General features: G+C 41.6%; 1 protein-coding gene across 2 annotated transcripts in view; it reads right to left on the minus strand.

Moving 5' to 3' along the window:
• The window catches only part of GRIK2 (glutamate ionotropic receptor kainate type subunit 2), a 1405635-nt gene that overhangs the window by 1342421 nt on the left and 42823 nt on the right, over positions 1-20391 (minus strand). Inside the window, exons 3-4 of one of the 2 annotated variants that reach the window (XM_069726310.1) lie at positions 7758-7851; positions 3079-3484 (exon numbers count right to left, since the gene is read on the minus strand). In XM_069726310.1, coding sequence (XP_069582411.1) covers positions 3079-3193 — 115 coding nt within the window. In that variant the 5' untranslated portion in view covers positions 3194-3484; positions 7758-7851. Of the gene's footprint in view, positions 1-3078; positions 3990-7757; positions 7852-20391 lie in introns of those variants that run through there. The other variant, XM_069726309.1, reaches the window with a different exon arrangement.

Consider the following 20391-nt stretch of genomic DNA (forward strand, 5'->3'; position numbering starts at 1 on the left):
TAGATAGATAGATAGATAGATAGATAGATATGAGATAGATAGATAGATAGATAGATAGATAGATAGATATGGATAGATAGATAGATAGATAGATAGATAGATAGATAGATAGATAGATAGATAGATAGCTATGGATAGATAGATAGATAGATAGATAGATATGGAAAGATAGATAGATAGATAGATAGATAGATAGATAGATAGATAGATAGATAGATATGGATAGATAGATAGATAGATAGATAGATAGATAGATAGATAGATAGATATGGATAGATAGATAGATATGAGATAGATAGATAGATAGATAGATAGATAGCTATGGATAGATAGATAGATAGATAGATAGATAGATATGGAAAGATAGATAGATAGATAGATAGATAGATAGATAGATAGATAGATATGGATAGATAGATAGATATGAGATAGATAGATAGATAGATAGATAGATAGATAGATATGGATAGATAGATAGATAGATAGATAGATAGATATGGATAGATAGATAGATATGAGATAGATAGATAGATAGATAGATTAAATGGACTTGCATTTATTCATTTGCTACATTATTAACTAAGGTTAAGAATTGTACTCATTGCATGTAACTGGTAAAGTAAGATCCCAACAGCAGTATTATTGTGATGGGTTGATGGGTGAAAACTAAAATACTCAGAGCTATAACCCATGCCAGTAATACCCCTGCCTTATGAGAATAACATTTTATGATTTTCTTGGCTCACATGCACGGCTGACACCACGTTGCAAACAGACTGGCAGCGGCAAAGAACTGAATCTGTGACTAATAGCATATGGGAAAAATAAAGCAACTGTAAAGTATTAACTTGTTAGGTAGCACTGAATTCTGCATTTAAACTTTCTGCCTCTCATGAAAAAAAAAAAAATATATGTTTAGTGAAAATATTATTAAGACAAAAAAAGTATTTTTTTTTCCTAAAGTGACACGCTATATAATGTTGAATTCCTATAATGCTTTCATTGCAGTGCAGATTTTCAGAGCAAACTTTAACACATCGATGTGATTGTGGCTCTTGTAGTGATTGTGGATAGTGATGTGATTTTGCATTTGTAAATTGATGATATACGTGCGAGTCATATATATAATTCTATATCTATCTACATATAGACGAATGGATTAATATATATACATAGTGTGTAAGATTATTGTACTTGTTTTTATTATGTATACCCCTTCTCACCTGTAAAGCGCTATGGAATAAATGGCGCTATAATAATAAATGCTAATATATACATATATGACATGCATTAGCAATGTGTTTATAAGTTTGCATCATTTCTAAATATCCAAAATGTGTCATCTATGTCTATTTATCCATCCACCCATCCTATGGGTAGTAGACCTCAGACTCCTGTGAGCAGCCAGTACAGGTCGCCCTGTGGTGTGCATGTACACAAGCCTCAGTAGGAGCGTACAGTATCTTGCTGAAAGCCCAGCAATTGTTTAAGGACTCGCCTGTTGCCATAGTGCTGCAGGCTGAGGCAGAAAATCAGCGGCTAGTTGTCCTTTGAAGACTCTCTTCAGACAACTCTTGACCTCAGCCAGGCAGAAGGGAGCACAGGACTGCAAATCTCTATTGTTATTAATATTGTTAAATGTTCTGTAAGAAGTAAAGGAGGAATGCATTGAATCATCGTTTGTTCTGCGAAAAGGGCACTGATGTGGGAAAACCTGGTACCAGGATGCCTGAGTCACATCCGCAAACCATCTGTCATGGTCAAGATCCATGGCAGCGTGGTAGGGAAATCTCCTCTAAGCAGTTCTATGAGATAATAAATGTTCCCTGGTGTGGTACTAGGCAAGGTTCACATGACTACCACTGCCATCCATCCACTCCTGGCCATCCCTTCACATTATAGGTGTGACACCTCATCCTAATGTCTTATTGTCACCATGACTTCTTATTTTACCAATACTTGTTGTTCTTGGCAGTATGTTCTCTGTGATCTATGGAGGACAAGGGACTTTTCCAGAATTCCTAGCACTGCGCCTTTGGGTGTTGAGGAGTTGAGCAGAGACTATCCTCTAGCATGGCATTAGGTGAATTGTGTAGCAGGTCATTGTATCATCATTCCCCATGCTGAGGCATGGCTCCTATTGTAATTTACAGGTTCTGTTCATGCAGGTGATATATGAACGTGTGTGTCTGCTTCCAAAGAAACCAGCATTCCTAGAGATGGTTGCTATTAGTAACATGCCTCAAGCATCACCTTAGTACCAGATGGTGGCAGGAACAAGTCACATTTTGGAACCAGAAGAATGAATTTGGATGTATCAGGCTGATGAAGCTTTTTTATTTGTCAGCTGCTGATATCCATGATGACCAGTCTAATAAATGTCTACCTCCTCCTTCCATCTCAGAGGCTTAAAGCACTAAGTAATGTCCTGCTCTCACATATACTAATGAATGGGTGACTTCACTTGTCATGTCTAGTCTCTTCAGCCAGCACTTTAACCACTTGGACAAAGTTTGGCATCTCTTCTGTGTGTGATCTGTCTGAAGACCATAGATGGATCTTCAACAACTGTTCATAGGACTCTACTAGCTATTATTGTAAACATCCCAGACTAGCATTTACTTTTTTTTATGCTTCTGCCCACATGTCTCGATCAGAGAAATAGTAACTTACTCTCAGAGCTCTAAAGTCAATCATTGGCTTGTTGAAGGAACCCGCTCCTATGTAGAGTTAGGGGCTTACGGGGGGCTATAGAAATAATCTTTGACGTATTTACGAGACTGTTGACTAAATTGTCCCCTTTTACTACACACTTCCCACATGACTGGATGACTAACATGTAACAATGCACACCGATCAGAGCTTCCTAGATGACACATTCCCATTCTATCCCTCATTATCACCGAGCTGTCATTGGACTGCGGTGACAATAATCCATTTCTGCAGACACCATAGATAGATGAGTGTGTTTTCATTGGGAAAGACCTGGCTGTAATAATCACACCTAGCAGACATCTGGGTATTGTTTTCCCTGAGCTTACTCCATTCAATAGGAAGCAAAGTAAAAGGCAATCTTACCAAACCGTAGGACATGTGTGGTCCCTTGAGTGTACCCAATCCACAGCAAGCAGGCGACGAATCTTAGGGTGCACCTGAAGAATGAATGAGTTAGAAGAGGGCATGTCATCTTCATGGTTCCACGGTATATCCGCACGGTCCCTTCCCACTACAGAGTGTCAGCTTCCCCGGTAGGGTAAGAAGAATGAGAGGACATAGACTGATGGCCCTCAGACACGATCACGGCATGGTCACAGAGACAACATGAGCGAGGAGGATCCGCTTCCCAAACCCATTAGCAATCCCTGCATGTTCTTCATTCACTGCACCAAGGAGCAACCTTCAACTGCAAGGAATGGTGGGACATCCATGTTAGAGGGGGGAGAATCCTTGAGAAATCCAAACGCATATGTACATCCCGGAGAGCCTGGAAGGGATGAAGGGGGAGGGAAGGCAATCAATAGATAATCCAGCTCGGAAAATTCGCTGAGCTATAGTAGCATAGTGGAAGTCTGTGTGCTGGGAAAGGGGTCTGCTGCTTTCTGCTGCACTGCTGCACAGCTCCTGACGTGCAGCCAAGATTAAGTGAGAGAAATTGAGATAGCTCCTCTCTTTTTAAAGCTGCCAGCCAGACAGCCTTCCCCAATTTGTATTAAGCAACTGATCTGATATTCCCGTGCTGAGAAGCTGCTTGCCTTTATTCCTGGGCAGAGAGCATTGCTTTCCCAGCTAGCAGTGGAGACTGTGCCATCATCACACAAGCTCTGGCTGCCTACATACAGCATGCCACTTCTGCTGGGTATTAGCAACTTTCACTTCTGATTGTAGTGTTAGGTGTAGCATTTATCAGAAGGATGGGGGAAGCATCCCCCGGTTGGCTGTCTTCCTAGCTGAGCCATTTAACTCCTTGTCCGATGGATGCCACTGCTCCCATTGGAAGAGGCGTGTGTGACTGCTCTTGCACTGAATAGGTTAATCCCAGAAAACGTTTCTTATTGTACTGGGTTTAAAACCGACGGTATATGCAGCGACATATAAATATATATATAAATATATATATATGACGGTAAATGCAGCGACATATAAATTTATATATATATATATATGTGTGTATAGATATACATATTTCATCAGAGAGCTAAACTTTGACGCTAAATGCGGTTGCTTGCTATCACCTAGAAGAAGCAAACGCACTTTACACCTACACATTGCATCCTTTTAGCTGACATCTGATTTTACGTTTTAAACCAGCAAATCGTTGAAGAAAAGTAGCTGGCACGTTTAGTGTAAATCAATGGCTTAACCCTTATTCTGCCATGTCGCTTTTCACACTTTTCACACACTGAGAAAATACCCCTAGCCAAAGAAGATAAACATATTATCTATCCCTAGCCAAATCATTTCTGAAACAAATACTTGGCACTTTGTGAAGAAATTAATAATAATAATAATAATAACAAGAATAATAAAATATCTTTTTACAATTCAGAGCGTACATGCACAAACAATATCAGACTTTTTAAAGTAAAAAACCTAGAAGGAATTTGCTTGTTTTATACAATGGTCTGTTACAAAACATAGGCTAGTTAGCAGGGCTGCCATCAGGGCATTACTGCCCTTACAGGCGTATGGGGCCCAATGAGCAGATGGTGCCCGCAGCGGACCCCCTCTCCCCTGCTCAGTGGGCCCCAGCAGCAGGTTTCTGGCGGCTAAGTAACTGATCATGCATCCTGAGATGCACGGACAGCTATAATTTGCTGCCGTGCAGGAGATTCGTCACTGTCATAACGAACGAAGGTCCGTGCCTCAGATGTAAAGATGGAAGGACGCTGCTCACTGCTGGGTTTCGGTCATGTAACAAGAAACTTTTTTTTATTTTGTAAAGCAGTGGTGTGGGGGTGCATTATACCCCTATGGGGCTGTATTTTACTACTGTGGGGCTGCTTTATACTGTGGGGTGCATTATGCTACTATGGGGCTGCATTATACTATTGGGGTGCATTATACTGCTATGGGGCTGCATTTTACTATGGGGTGAATTATACTACTATGGGGGTACATTATGCTGCTAAAGGGTGCATTATACTACTATGGGACTGCATTGTACTATGGGGATGCATTATATTATGGGGTGCATTATACTACTATGGGGCTGCATTATACTACTATGGGGTGAATTATACTACTACGGGGCTGCATTATACTATGGGGTGCATTATACTGCTATGGGGCTGCATTATACTATGGGGTGCACTATATTGTTATGTGGCTTAATTATACTATGTGGTGCATTATACTGCTATGGGGGTGCGATATACCACTATGGGGGTCGATTATACTACTATGGGGGCTGCATTATACTATGGAGGTGCATTAAACTGCTGTAGGGCTGCATTCTACTATTGGGTGCATCATACTGCTATGGGGCTGCATTATACTATGGGGGAGCATTATTCTGCTATGGGGCTACATTATTCTATGTTACTGTGCAGGGCGACATGGTCACTTTTTTCTTCATCTGGCACAGTATAGAGGTTGAGGAAAAATTTGGAAATGTGCTCTAGATTACTGTTATTTTCAGCAGAGACGAGTCCTGGCTGTAAGAAGTGATGGAGATCTGAACTGGATGAAGAAGAAAAGTGAAGATGAAGGACTATAACTAGAGATGTCACAGATGAGTCAGTGAGTTAGCTGTACACTTACACTTTATACTGTATACTATATACAGAGCTCCTGTGTATAATGTCACTGGTGATCACTGTATTACCGTACACTATATACAGCGTTCGAGTGTATAATGCCACTGGTGATCACTGTATTACCTGTACAAGGACACTGTATACAAGTACAGACCTCCTGTGCATAATGGCATTAGTATAGTGTTTTTATATTAATGATCAGTATTATAGTATTTGGTCACTATGTGGTGGTAATATGTGTTGGTATGGTGGTATTTGTTCCTTGTATGTGCTATTATTCGTTCACTGTGGTGGCAATATGTGGTCAGGTCATGGCATGGTGGTATTTGTTACTTGTATGTGGTAATATTGGTCACCATGTGGTGGTAATGTTATTTGGTCATGGTGCGGAGGTATTTGTCCCTTGTATTTGATATTATTGGTCATTTAAAAAATTTAAAAATACATAAAAATACATAATACATAAAAAAATACATTAAAAAATCAGATGGCATTTTACCACGCTGAAGAGTTAATTTTAGTTCAGGCCGCCAGGGAGCTTAGCTTCGGTGACATCAAAACTAGTCACCGAAGCGCCGCTCACAGCATTTCATTCATTCACCAGTAGTTTACAGCCGGGAGTGGTCACATTAGCAGTGCTCCTGGTTGTAAACTGTAAATTTCCCTAGACATGGATTACTGCATGGGGCCGACTGTACATCAGACAAGCATGGTATATTGTTGGTTTATTATTTTGAGTGCTTCGCTTGGAATGGCATATTAATAAAGATGGAAAAAATGTGTATATTGTTTTATTTCATTAAAATACTTTTTTCTTACTGTGTTGTGTGTGATTAACCATTTAACTACTCTAGGATTAATAATGGATAGGTGTCTTATTGACACCTCTGCATTACTAAGCCGGCATAATGTCACCTTACAATAGGAAGGTGACATTAAGCCCTCAATACTCCACTTGCCACCACTACAGGGCAAGTGGGAAGAATTGGGCAAAGCTCCAGAATTGGCGCATCTAATAGATGTGCCTTTTCTGGGCAGCTGCGGGCTGCTATTTTTAGGCTGGGGGGTCCATATCCAAGGCCCCTTACCAGTCTGAGAATAGCAGCCTGCACCTGTGAGTTTTGCTGGGTTTGTTGTAAAATATAGGGGGGACCCCACCTCGTTTTTTTCTTTCATCCCTTCTCCCCTGCTCGTGCTGCTCGCCACCTGAGCAGGGGAGAAGGAATGACAGCCAGCTTCAGCACCACAGACAGGGGAATAGCGCTTGCTGTAGTGCTGCTTCCCGGCAGTCGTCCGAGTGATCCTGATGCGGCACAAGGGCGGCACACATCATTGTAAATCATTGTAAATACATCATTGTAAATACACACCTGTGCTTTGTATCTCCCCTACCTCATTGTAGATTGTTAGCTCTCACGAGCAGGGTCGTTTTATTTCGGTTTAATTATTGTATTGTTAATGTTACTTACTGTATGTCTGCTGTGTTCGATACTGTTAAACTGTAAAGTGCTGCGGAATATGTTGGCGCTATATAAAGATTTATATTATTATTATTACCACACATCTGCCACATGGATGTAGCACACGGACACGGATATCTTCCATACCGTGTTTACCGGTACCGGTAATATCAGGATGTGTGAAACCTGCCTAAGTGTGCATACGGAGACCACTGTCAATCACTGAGAAGACCGCCCACAGGACCGAAAATCCCAGAAAGAGCAGAAGATTAAATGATGAAAATCATTATACTGAAACTTTTCTCACAAAACTATATTGCAATCTGCTCAGCTCCTCCTGCCCCATATCATGGTGTCTGTAGATTGGTCTGCATTATCATGGGACAAGTTCCCTTTAATTAATAGTAATCAGAGTATATATTTCCTGATTGGTAAGGGCAACACATCCTATACTTAGATTATGAGCCCCTATGGGACAGTGAGGATAATTTATAAAGTGCTGTGGAAAATGATGGTGCTAAATAAAATAAAAAATACTCACCTCCTTGTGATCACTAAAAGGATGGAAAAGGGGCAGATGAAAGCAACAAGCTGTTATGTTTCTTGCTGGTGCCCCTTTCCAGCTTCCTCCTCCCCTGTTCAGAAACAAAAAAACAAAAATTAAAACTTCTCTTGATGATCTCAGGCTTCCTACCAATTAGCAGAACCCAACATGAAACTATCACCTTTATAGCATCATAACCTGCCACTAAAATTAAAATGCTTATCTCATTCACCTCTGGTTGCATAACGCTACATTAAAGGTAGCCTATCAACCAGAATTAGACACTGGGTGCATTATTGCATTTGTGTATGTTTTCCTCAAAATTGTTGTGCTGTTTCAGAGGAAACATTCTTTGAATTGTCGCCGGTCTTAATGACGGGGGAGTGTTAGGAATCATATACTCCTGATTTATTCAGAGATGCCCACCTCTTAATGAATTAGGAGCGTCTGACAAGTAGTATGCTGCACTATGGGCCACACCTAAAATCTTACTCCAGTCCCCAACTGGATTAAAATTTTGGTCAACAGACAGCTTGTCATGAACTATATGAGCTTTAGCATCACATCCCTGCTGCTCCACATCAGCTCCACCCATTTTGGGTCAGCAGAAAGAAACTAGAGTGCAAATGCCAAAAGTCACACTTTTTTGGAGCAAACACAAGTTGGGCAAAATTTTGTGCATCTTCAGAGCAATTTTTGCCAGGATTTTGTCAAAATTGGTTTAGTAAATCTAGCTCCAATGTGAGTATACACCTGTCGGATTAAGAGAGTGGGGCGGGAAGAAGACGCCAAGGACCAGCTTTGGACTAATCATCTGAGATGCATTGTCTCTAGCTGCCTTATTATTGATCTAAGTGCAACCCGACTAAACATCAGATCACACCTGGACCAATGTTAGCCTAAGAGGCTGCGCAAAAGTCTGATCTTTTCCTCAGTCAGAGTGTGTCAATAAACAAATTACTGCATGTTCAAGTTTGATCCAATACTGGGATCACACTCAGTCATGCAAGTCAATCAGTGCATGGAAATCATGGTGACATACATCCAAGTGATGTCCGATTTCCGTGCACTGATACAATGAAGAAATTTTGTTCCCCATCTCTTCACAGTGAGAGAATCAGATCACATTAGGCTGACACTCTAATCTAACTCTGATCATCTGCATGATTCTCATGGATACAGGAATCTATGGCCGTTTGCATAAGCCCTTATACAAAATCATCAGTCCAGGAATAAAACTGCTTCTAAAATCAGTAGAAAGCAAAGATATCTAATACACAGGGCAACTCCTAAACCAGAAATTCCTTATGTACATTAAGTTCACGCATAAATATATAAAGTGACACCCTATCTATCTAAACTTGATTTAACGACTTATTAACAGCTAACCCTACATTCGACAGAAACTGCACTCATCAAAGTGACCAATGACCTTCTGACAGCAAAACGTAATGGTGACCACTCTCTGCTCATTCTTCTCGACCTTTCAGCAGCTTTCGACACTGTTGACCACCCTCTCCTACTCTCTAGGCTCCAGTCACTTGGCATTAAGGACACTGCTCTCTCCAGGTTCTCTTTCTATCTTTCTGACCGCTCCTTCAGTGTTCTGTTCTCTGGCTCCACTTCATCTCCTCTTCCTCTCACTGTCGGGGTACCTCAGGGCTCAGTCCTTGGCCCCCTTCTCTTCTCCCTCTACACGGCCCCAATTGGACAGATCATCAGCAGATTTGACTTTCAGTACCATCTTTATGCTGATGACACACGACTATACACGTCATCCCTTGACCTTACTCCCGCTGTACTACAGAACACCACTGACTGTCTGTCTGCAGTCTCCACATGTCCGCTCTCTATCTGAAACTCAACCTCTCCAAAACTGAACTTCTTCTGCTCCCACCATCTACTAACCTCCCTAAATCTGACATTTCCCTCTCCGTGGGTGGCACCATAATAACACCCCGGCAGCAAACGCGCTCTCTGGGTTTTATGTTTGACTCCAATCTCTCATTCACCTCCCATATACAATCTCTTGCCCGCTCGTGCCGCTTACACCTAAAGAACATCTCTAGAATCCGCCCTTTTCTCACCATGGAAACAACAAAAACCCTCACTGTCGCCTTGATCCACTCCCGCCTGGACTACTGCAACGCTCTATTAATTGGTCTCCCCCTCACTCGACTTTTCCCTCTCCAGTCCATCCTTAATGCAGCAGCCAGGGTCGTCCATCTGGCTAATCATTACTCGACACGTCTGCTCTTTGCCAGTCATTATGCTGGCTGCCCATTCATTACAGGATACAATTCAAAGTACTTGTTCTCACCCACAAAGCTCTCCACAGTGCGACACCCCCATACATCTCCTCCCTCATTTCTGTCTATCGGCGTAACCGACCGCTGAGCTCTGCAAATTACTTTCGACTAACCTCTGCACTAATCCGTACCTCCCACTCCCGACTCCAAGACTTCTCCCGTGCTGCACCAATCCTCTGGAATGCTCTACCCCAAGATATTAGGACCATCCACAATTTGCATTGTTTTAGGCGCTCGCTCAAAACACATTTTTTCAGAGCGGCCTACCACGTTCACAAATCAAAGTCATTTTATGTTTGTATGTGTGTAGCCCATTCACTATCTCCATCTATCCCCCATCCCCTGAAGATGGCAGGACCATCATTGTAATTACATCATTGTAAATAAGCTCCTGTACTTTGCATCTCCCCCACCTCATTGTAGATTGTAAGCTCTCACGAGCAGGGTCGTCTTATTTCGCTTTAATTATTGTGTTGTTAACGTTGTTACTTATGACTTTTGCATTTGAAACTGTTAAACTGTAAAGCGCTGCAGAATATGTTGGCGCTATATAAATAAAGATTATTATTATTATTATTATTAGTCAGCAAGTGACTAGGTAATGAGACAACTCCCAATCTGACTATTCCTTTTAAGAATATATTATAAGCTTACATGCACAAAGCAACCAGAAAATCGAAACTGAATATATGGAAAAGTTGTTACCATAGTTATCATAAAGTGAATGTATCTAAAATACTGGGCAACCCCTTAAATAGCAATTCATTATTCATGCATGTAGCAACCTAAATCTAGCCAATTTACCATAAATAGATACAATGATTAATGATCATGCAATATAGGTTAACGCTATTCTGCAAATAAATAAAACATTGGACAATTCTAAAACTGACTATTCCATACGTAGCACTTAACAACCTTATATATACAGCAAAATATATCAATTTGAATACATACATATATACTGTGTATTATCATACAGTGTTGTTGTTAACCACTAGTCAGCAGATAATGCATTGGACAACTTAACTCAGTTATTCCAACCAAAGAATAAATCCTGAAGTCGTAAAACCAGTTGACTACTGATTCTCAAGGATGCCCATTTGTTGGTGATGCTTCAAAACAGCATAAAACAGCACCTTTTGAAACCCCAGTCTGTTTTGAAATCTTGGCATGAGAGAGACCTTACTGATGTGGTTAAACTACCTGTCTTTATAGAAGAGTGTGACTGCTCCTCACCGAGTTTTAATCTTGCTGCACAGCTGTCTCTTTTTAAGTTAAAGACTGTGCTTCAACTTACATATGAAAATAAGGATTACTACACCCCTTTGGTATAATTTCTTACTCATACACCTGACTTTTACCTTATAAAATCCATGGCTTTGCATGTGTACTTAAAAGAACTGAGGCTGTTTTGAAGACAAAGGGTGGTGGATAATAGTGATGAGTGAACGTGCTCGGTGACACTCGGATATCACGTGAGTATCTGTGTGCTCGGATATGCTTGCCACTTGTCGAGCATTGGCTGGTGCTCGGATAGAATGCTTGAATCCCCGCCTCGCATATTTGGCACCTGTTATACAGAAAATAAACATGTGGGGTTTGCTTGCCAGTCACTGTAATGTCGCAGCCATCTTGGTAGTGGCAGTACTGTGATTGGCTGTCCGCATTACCTCATCAGAGATTATAAAACTACTGGTACTGCCACGCTCAGCAAACTGACACCATAGTACAGCTAAAGGACAGTTCTTATCAGAGAGAGAGAAGTTGTCCAGGCCCGTGTGAACATTTTTAGGAATCTGAGTCCTCTAGTGGTGATATTTTGCTAGACCGTCATACTAAAAGTCCTTCTTAGGGCTAATCTTGTGCTTTGCTGTATCTATGAGACTCATACTGCATTTAGCTTAACTTTCTTCTATCTTTCTGATGGATTTCTTCTAGTCTAATGATGGTCTGTTTCTCTTCCATTGAGTGCTTCTTTGAATATAAGTAATAAGTTCACAGCAAAAGCTTCCAAATGCAAACGCCCCAACTGGAATCAGCTCCAGACCTTTTACTTGCTTGATTTATGATGGATTAGCAAGGGCATAGCTCATTAAAAGGCTTTTGAGATAATTGTCCTACTACTTTTAGTCCCTTTAAAAAGAAGGAGCTACATATTAAAGAGCTATCATTCCTAAACCCTTACTTCAGTTAGGATGTGAATATCCTTAATTAAAGCTGAGAGTCTGCAATTAATGCCCATATTGATTACTAATTGCTTTCTGAATATTCATAGCAAACACATAATAAAATAGTTGTAGATCAAACAAGCAATATAAACCTATAAATATGGACATATAAACATGACATATAATAGCAAATATTTAAAATATTGTTTATTAATTCACAATGACAGACAAATAACAATAGATTATAGGAATAATTACACAAAATTAAAAAAGGTAATTATGGGTGTGCCATGATTTTGAACTTGCAAATAATATCAGTTTTTTCTAACAAATACATAATCAATATTTTGCTGATAATAGAATGATTATTATTATTATTGGCCTTAAAGGGAAGGTGCTGCAATTTTGTTTTTGTATTAAAAATGATTGTTTATATAAACAATTATTTTTAATACAAAATTAATTTTTTTTACTTTAATATCTTTTTTATTATTAATTGTTTTTGCAGCCACTGGGCGCCACCATTTTGCTTTGCAGGAGTGTAAGAGTCCCAGCACGACACTTACACTCAGCAAATACGGCTGCCCTGGGCATAGGAGTCAACGGTCGGACGTCGACCCTATACTTTGTATTGAGCTGCTCCCTGCTGTAATCTGGGCACACCACCTGGGCTGTCCAGATCACAGCAGAGGGAGGAGGTTGGCTCCATCTTTCTGGAGCCCACAGTGTATCTGTGAGCTGCGCTGTTATAGGAGGGGCAGCTCCTTCTGTCTCCCCCTTCACACTGTCAGCAGTCGGCTATTCCCTGTCCTCTTCTATGCTGCCTGGTGCCCTGGCTCTACTCTCTAGAATTGCTAGAGACGATGAAGTGCTGCGGTCTGATGTCCTCTTATCAGGAGCTGCAGAGAGGTAATAGGGGGATGGGGAGGCTCTCTGTGCTGCTCCGACCTCTCACTGCAGCTCCTCATGAGGACATCAGACCGTGTATCTATTACTATACTGTGTGATACTGTGCTGACCTGAGTATCTAATCCTCTCCTGTGTGATATTGTCTGCTAAGCCGTGTATCTAATCCTCTCCTGTGTGATACTGTCTGCTGAGCCGTGTATCTAATCCTTTCCTGTGTGATACTGACTGCTGAGCCGCGTATTTAATCCTATCCTGTGTGATACTGTGCTGAGCCGTGTATCTAATTCTATACTGTGTGATACTATCTGCTGACCCGTGTATCTAATCCTCTTCTGTGTGATACTAACTGCTGAGCCCTGTAATCTGCTCCTGTGTGATACTGACTGCTGAGCCGTATATCTAATCCTATCCTGTGTGATACGGTTTTCTGAGCCATGTATCTAATCCTCTCCTGTGTGAAGCTGACTGCTGAGCAGTGTATCTAATCCTATCCTGTGTGATACTGTGCTGAGCCGTGTATCTAATCCACTCCTGTGTGATACTGACTGCTAAACTATGTATCTAATCCTCTCCTGCGTGATACTGTCTGCTGAGCCGTGTATCTAATCCTATCCTGTGTGATACGGTCTGCTGACTCGTGTAACTAATCCACTCCTGTGTGATACGGTTTGCTGAGCCGTGTATCTAATCCTCTCCTGTGTGATACTGTCTGCTGAGCCGTGTATCTAATCCTCTCCTGTGTGAAACTGACTGCTAAACTATGTATCTAATCCTCTCCTGCGTGATACTGTCTGCTGAGCCGTGTATCTAATCCTATCCTGTGTGATACGGTCTGCTGAGCCGTGTATCTAATCCACTCCTGTGTGATACTGACTGCTGAGCCGTATATCCAATCCTATCCTGTGTGATATGGTCTGCTGAGGAGTGTATCTAATCCTCTCCTGTGTGATACTGACTGCTGAGCCTAGTATTTAATCCTATCCTGTGTGATACTGTGCTGAGCCATGTATCTAATTCTATACTGTGTGATACTATCTGCTGACCCGTGTATCTAATCCTCTTCTGTGTGATACTGTCTGCTGAGCCGTGTATCTAATCCTCTCCTGTGTGATACTGACTGCTGAGCCATATATCCAATCCTATCCTGTGTGATATGGTCTGCTGAGCCGTGTATCTAATCCTCTCCTGTGTGATACTGACTGCTGAGCCGTGTATTTAATCCTATCCTGTGTGATACTGTGCTGAGCCGTGTATCTAATTCTATACTGTGTGATACTATCTGCTGACCCGTGTATCTAATCCTCTTCTGTGTGATACTGACTGCTAAGCCGTGTATCTAATCCTATCCTGTGTGATACGATTTGCTGAGCCGTGTATATAATCCTCTCCTGTGTGATGCTGACTGCTGAGCCGTGTATCTAATCCTATCCTGTGTTATACTGTGCTGAGCCATGCATCTAATCCTATACTGTGTGATATTGTCTGCTGACCCGTGTATCTAATCCTCTCCTGTGTGATACTGACTGCTGAGCCGTGTATCTAATCCCCTCCTGTGTGAAACTGACTAGTGATCTATGTATCTAATCCTCTCCTGTGTGATACTGACTGCTGAGCCGTGTATCTAATCCTATTCTGTGTGATACTGTCTGCTGAGACGTGTATCTAATCCTCTCCTGTATGATACTGACTGCTGAGCCGTGTATCTAATCCACTCCTGTGTGATACTGTCTGCTGAGCCATGTATCTAATCCACTCCTGTGTGATACTGTCTGCTGAGCCGTATATCTAATCCTATCCTGTGTGATACGGTTTGTTGAGCCGTGTATCTAAATCTCTCCTGTGTGATGCTGACTGCTGAGCCGTGTATCTAATCCTATCCTGTGTGATACTGTGCTGAGCCGTGTATCTAATCCTCTCCTGTGTGATACTGTCTGCTGACCCGTGTATCTAATCCTCTCCTGTGTGAAACTGACTGCTAAACTATGTTTCTAATCCTCTCCTGCATGATACTGTCTGCTGAGCCGTGTATCTAATCCTATCCTGTGTGATACGGTCTGCTGAGCCGTGTATCTAATCCGCTCTTGTGTGATACTGACTGCTGAGCCATATATCTAATCCTATCCTGTGTGATACGGTTTGCTGAGACATGTATCTAATCCTCTCCTGTGTGATGCTGACTGCTGAGCCATGTTTCTTATCCTATCCTGTGTGATACTGTGATGAGCCATGTATCTAATCCTCTCCTGTGTGATACTGACTGCTGAGCCATGTATCTAATCCTCTCCTGTGGAAACTGACTGCTGAACTATGTATCTAATCCTCTCCTGCATGATACTGTCTGCTGAGCCGTGTATCTAATCCTATCCTGTGTGATACTGTCTGCTGAGCCGTGTATCTAATCCTATCCTGTGTGATACGGTCTGCTGAGCCGTGTATCTAATCCGCTCTTGTGTGATACTGACTGCTGAGCCATATATCTAATCCTATCCTGTGTGATACGGTTTGCTGAGACATGTATCTAATCCTCTCCTGTGTGATGCTGACTGCTGAGCCATGTTTCTTATCCTATCCTGTGTGATACTGTGATGAGCCATGTATCTAATCCTCTCCTGTGTGATACTGACTGCTGAGCCATGTATCTAATCCTCTCCTGTGGAAACTGACTGCTGAACTATGTATCTAATCCTCTCCTGCATGATACTGTCTGCTGAGCCGTGTATCTAATCCTATCCTGTGTGATACGGTCTGCTGAGCCGTGTATCTAATCCTATACTGTGTGATATTATGCTGCGCCATGTATCTAATCCTCTCCTGTGTGTTACTGACTGCTGAGCCGTGTATCTAATCCTCTCCTGTGTAATACTGTCTGCTGAGCCGTGTATCTAATCCTATCCTGTGTGATACGGTCTGCTGAGCCGTGTATCTAATCCTCTCCTGTGTGTTACTGACTGCTGAGCCGTGTATCTAATCCTCTCCTGTGGAAACTGACTGCTGAACTATGTATCTAATCCTCTCCTGCATGATACTGTCTGCTGAGCCGTGTATCTAATCCTATCCTGTGTGATACTGTCTGCTGAGCCGTGTATCTAATCCTATCCTGTGTGATACGGTCTGCTGAGCCGTGTATCTAATCCGCTCTTGTGTGATACTGACTGCTGAGCCATATATCTAATCCTATCCTGTGTGATACGGTTTGCTGAGACATTTATCTAATCCTCTCCTGTGTGATGCTGACTGCTGAGCCATGTTTCTTATCCTATCCTGTGTGATACTGTGATGAGCCATGTATCTAATCCTCTCCTGTGTGATACTGACTGCTGAGCCATGTATCTAATCCTCTCCTGTGGAAACTGACTGCTGAACTATGTATCTAATCCTCTCCTGCATGATACTGTCTGCTGAGCCGTGTATCTAATCCTATCCTGTGTGATACGGTCTGCTGAGCCGTGTATCTAATCCTATACTGTGTGATATTATGCTGCGCCATGTATCTAATCCTCTCCTGTGTGTTACTGACTGCTGAGCCGTGTATCTAATCCTCTCCTGTGTAATACTGTCTGCTGAGCCGTGTATCTAATCCTATCCTGTGTGATACGGTCTGCTGAGCCGTGTATCTAATCCTCTCCTGTGTGTTACTGACTGCTGAGCCGTGTATCTAATCCTCTCCTGTGTGATACTGTCTGCTGAGATGTGTATCTAATCCTCTCCTATGTGATACTGACTGCTGAGCCGTGTATCTAATCCGCTCCTGTGTGATACTGACTGCTGAGACGTGTATCTAATCCTATCCTGTGTGATACTGTGCTGAGCTGTGTATCTAATCCTATACTGTGTGATATTGTCTGCTGACCTGTGTACCTAATCCTCTCCTGTGTGATACTGACTGCTGACCTGTGTACCTAATCCTCTCCTGTGTGATACTGACTGCTGAGCCGTGTATCTAATCCTATCCTGTGTGATAGTGACTGCTAAGCTGTGTATCTAATCCTCTCCTGTGTGAAACTGTTGAGCTGTGTATCTAATCTTATCCTGTGATACTGTGCTGAGCCGTGTATCTAATCCTATACGGTGTGATACTGTCTGCTGACCCATGTATCTAATTCTCTCCTGTGTGATACTATCTGCTGAACAGTATATCTAATCCTCTCTTGTGTGATACTGTCTGTTGAGCCATGTATCTAATCCTCTCCCCCCTGCATGTCTTTCCCCATTGCACACACTACTCAATGCATGCGATAACAGGAGCTGCGGGGGTCATGCTGTATTATGGCATTATGTGTGATCTATATGACGGTATTATATGTGATCTGTAAGGTGGTATTATGTGTGATCAGTATTGTGAGAATTATATGGTGGTATTGAGTGTGATCTATGTGGCGGTATTATGTGAGATCTATGTGGCGGCATCATGTGAAAAGTATATGTCGGTATTGTGTGATCTATATGGCGGTATTATGTGAGATCTATGTGGCGGCATTATGTGAGAAGTATATGGCGGTATTGTGGGATCTATTTGACGGTATTATGTGACATCTGTATGGCGGTATTATGTGAGAACACTGGCAGCATTATGTGTGATCTATATAGTGGTATTATGTGTGATCTATATGGCGGTATTATGTGAGAACACTATGGTGGTATTATGAGAGAACACTATGGCGGTATTATGTGTGATCTATATGGCGGTATTATGTGTGATCTATATGGTGGTATTACGTGAGAACTGTATGACAGTATTGTGTGATCTATTTGATAGTATTGTGTGTGACCTATATGGCGGTAATATGTGTGATCTATATGACAGTATTATGTGTGATCTATATGGTGGTATTATGTGAGAAAACTATGGTAGTATTATCTTCAGAAAGGGGACCCAATCTAGGGTGGTTCTGGCTGAGCACCTGCACGCGGGTCTGGGGTAATAGAGGGGGCAGCATGACCTCCAGATAGGTGCAGTCAGGGGAAGGCTGGTGAGGCAGCTGAAGAGAGGGGTCTCATTTTTATCGTTACTATATGGCTACATTTCCTTCCCAGCGTCACCCCGGACTGCGCCTGTCACCTCGCTTTTACACGTCGCCAGGACAGGATGGAGAAGACAGGATCTGAGGAGGGGAATGGGGTCTTTGCATGCAAAGTCTGGATCAGACCAGGCCATCAATCCTCAGAAATGTTTCCTGGATTTTTGTGGAGCAGACTGTCCATCCATGTGTATAAAAGACAACGCTCTATGTAAATCACTGGCTGCTCTGTGCACCAAACAGGGCGCCCCCATAGACCAGTACACTCCTGAAATACTCTGTGCTGCAGTCAACCTGCTCCCTCCACCATAAATCTCCCAGAATCCTTGCTGTCTGCCATCCTCGGTGACTGTCTACTTGTCAGTATAACTTTGCAATTACCAACAAAATGGCTGCTCACTGTGTTCCTGAATATCATCCTCTCTTACCCCTTAGCAAACACCAGAAGGGGAGGAGAGGAGACATCACACACGTCAGCAGACTCCGCCCATAATTACTGCAGTGCTGTAATGTGAGCTATTTGTACACTAGGTTTTTGTCAAATTTCAGTAGCTGCTCCCCCTAGTGTTTAAAAGTGGAAATGCCAAACCTTTTCAAATTATTTTTCATATTTTACTAAATTATAAACAAATGATAATATTTTTTAAGAAAATGTAAAAATTAATTCTTTACATTTTTTCAATTGCTGTCAAAGAAAATTTTTTCGATGGCATCTTCCCTTTAAGCAAGATCTCGAGCCATGGTGACTTAATGGATGAACGCTCTGTAGGAAGATCGATCTTGTGTAAGCCTAGATTGGTCCACAGGGTCTTCTACGTCATTATCTTGATTGTATGAAGGCATTGGGTTGCTGGTCTTCCTCTTCGCCTTTTTCCTTCCATTTTTCCAGCCATGATGTCCTTCTGCAGTGATTGCTCTCTCAGTATGATGCATCCAAAGTAAGCAAGGTTTAGCTTGATGATCCTTGCTTCGAGTGACATGTGTTGCTTGATTTGTTCCAAAATTGATTTGTTTCTTACCTTGTCATCCATGGTATTGATAGCAACCTTCTCAAGCACCCCATTTCGAAGACACCAATTTTTCTTCTGTCTTGTTTCTTTATCCATCATGCTTTGCATATCTTTAAATATATTAAAATACATGAAGTGACTCCCGATATGTACAGTGAATAGTTCAAAAGAAAGTTACTAATGCTCAACTTGTCTCTTCAGAATTCCCCTTACATGTTTAGTTTCAACTTGTTTTTATTTTTCAAAGAAGAACCAAGAAAGATACACAACAATATCCCACGCAGGGGAATATACAGAAGCATAATCAAATTCTAAATTACCCTTGGGAACATTTAGACAATACATTTATACACGCAGTATATATGTCACAGTACACACGAAATTGGAAAATAAGAAGAAATAGCCGGTCTAAAAAAGACAATTCTGAATATATATGTATACAAAATATATAAAGAACCACCCGGGTGTACTGTGCAAAGTTACAGTGAAACCCACTGTGAGGAAGAGACTAAAAACCAACACAATACCACATGGATCAAAATACAAAAAGAATCATACATAAGCATAGGGTAAGTAATATATGGCTTTATTACTGGGGTGCCAATGATCAACAAAAATCAAAAAGAGAAAATAAATTTTTTTTTAAAAACATAAATAGAACATGCTCAATAACAGGATATAATAAATTGTATATACATAATACAGAAATAGAACCACCACAATATCAGGATTTTTCGAATCTACAGGCTTTACCAAGGTATGTAAAAAGATGCAATAAGAATATTGATACGATCGATAAGTCCTTGGATGAAATATATACGAAGGCAAAGGCTTGTTTATCTAATGAGCAATTATCATCCATGGATGGTCTATTGGATAAACAAATGGACCAGTGGATTAAAAGCATCCAAACAACTCAGAAGAACAAATTGACGAGAGACCAGGGTGATTTTGCAAAAGGAAGAATTTATAGGTGGCGCCAACATGTTCAAAATGGTAATCCACGTGACCGGTTGGATTCAGCCTCATCTAATCAGGCTCTGGTGGATGTTTCTGGTGCCTCCTCCTCCGTCTCTGTATCCACTCTGGCCTCCATTGTATCTACCTCAAAGCGTAAAAGGGAACCACGATATGCTCCAGCTAAACGCAACTTCAGGTATTCACCGGAAAATCCAAGGAATAATCTTAAGGTGATTAATCTTAGTACTCACACT

This window comes from Ranitomeya imitator, chromosome 5, assembly GCF_032444005.1.
Source record: "Ranitomeya imitator isolate aRanImi1 chromosome 5, aRanImi1.pri, whole genome shotgun sequence".
Taxonomy (NCBI): domain Eukaryota; kingdom Metazoa; phylum Chordata; class Amphibia; order Anura; family Dendrobatidae; genus Ranitomeya; species Ranitomeya imitator.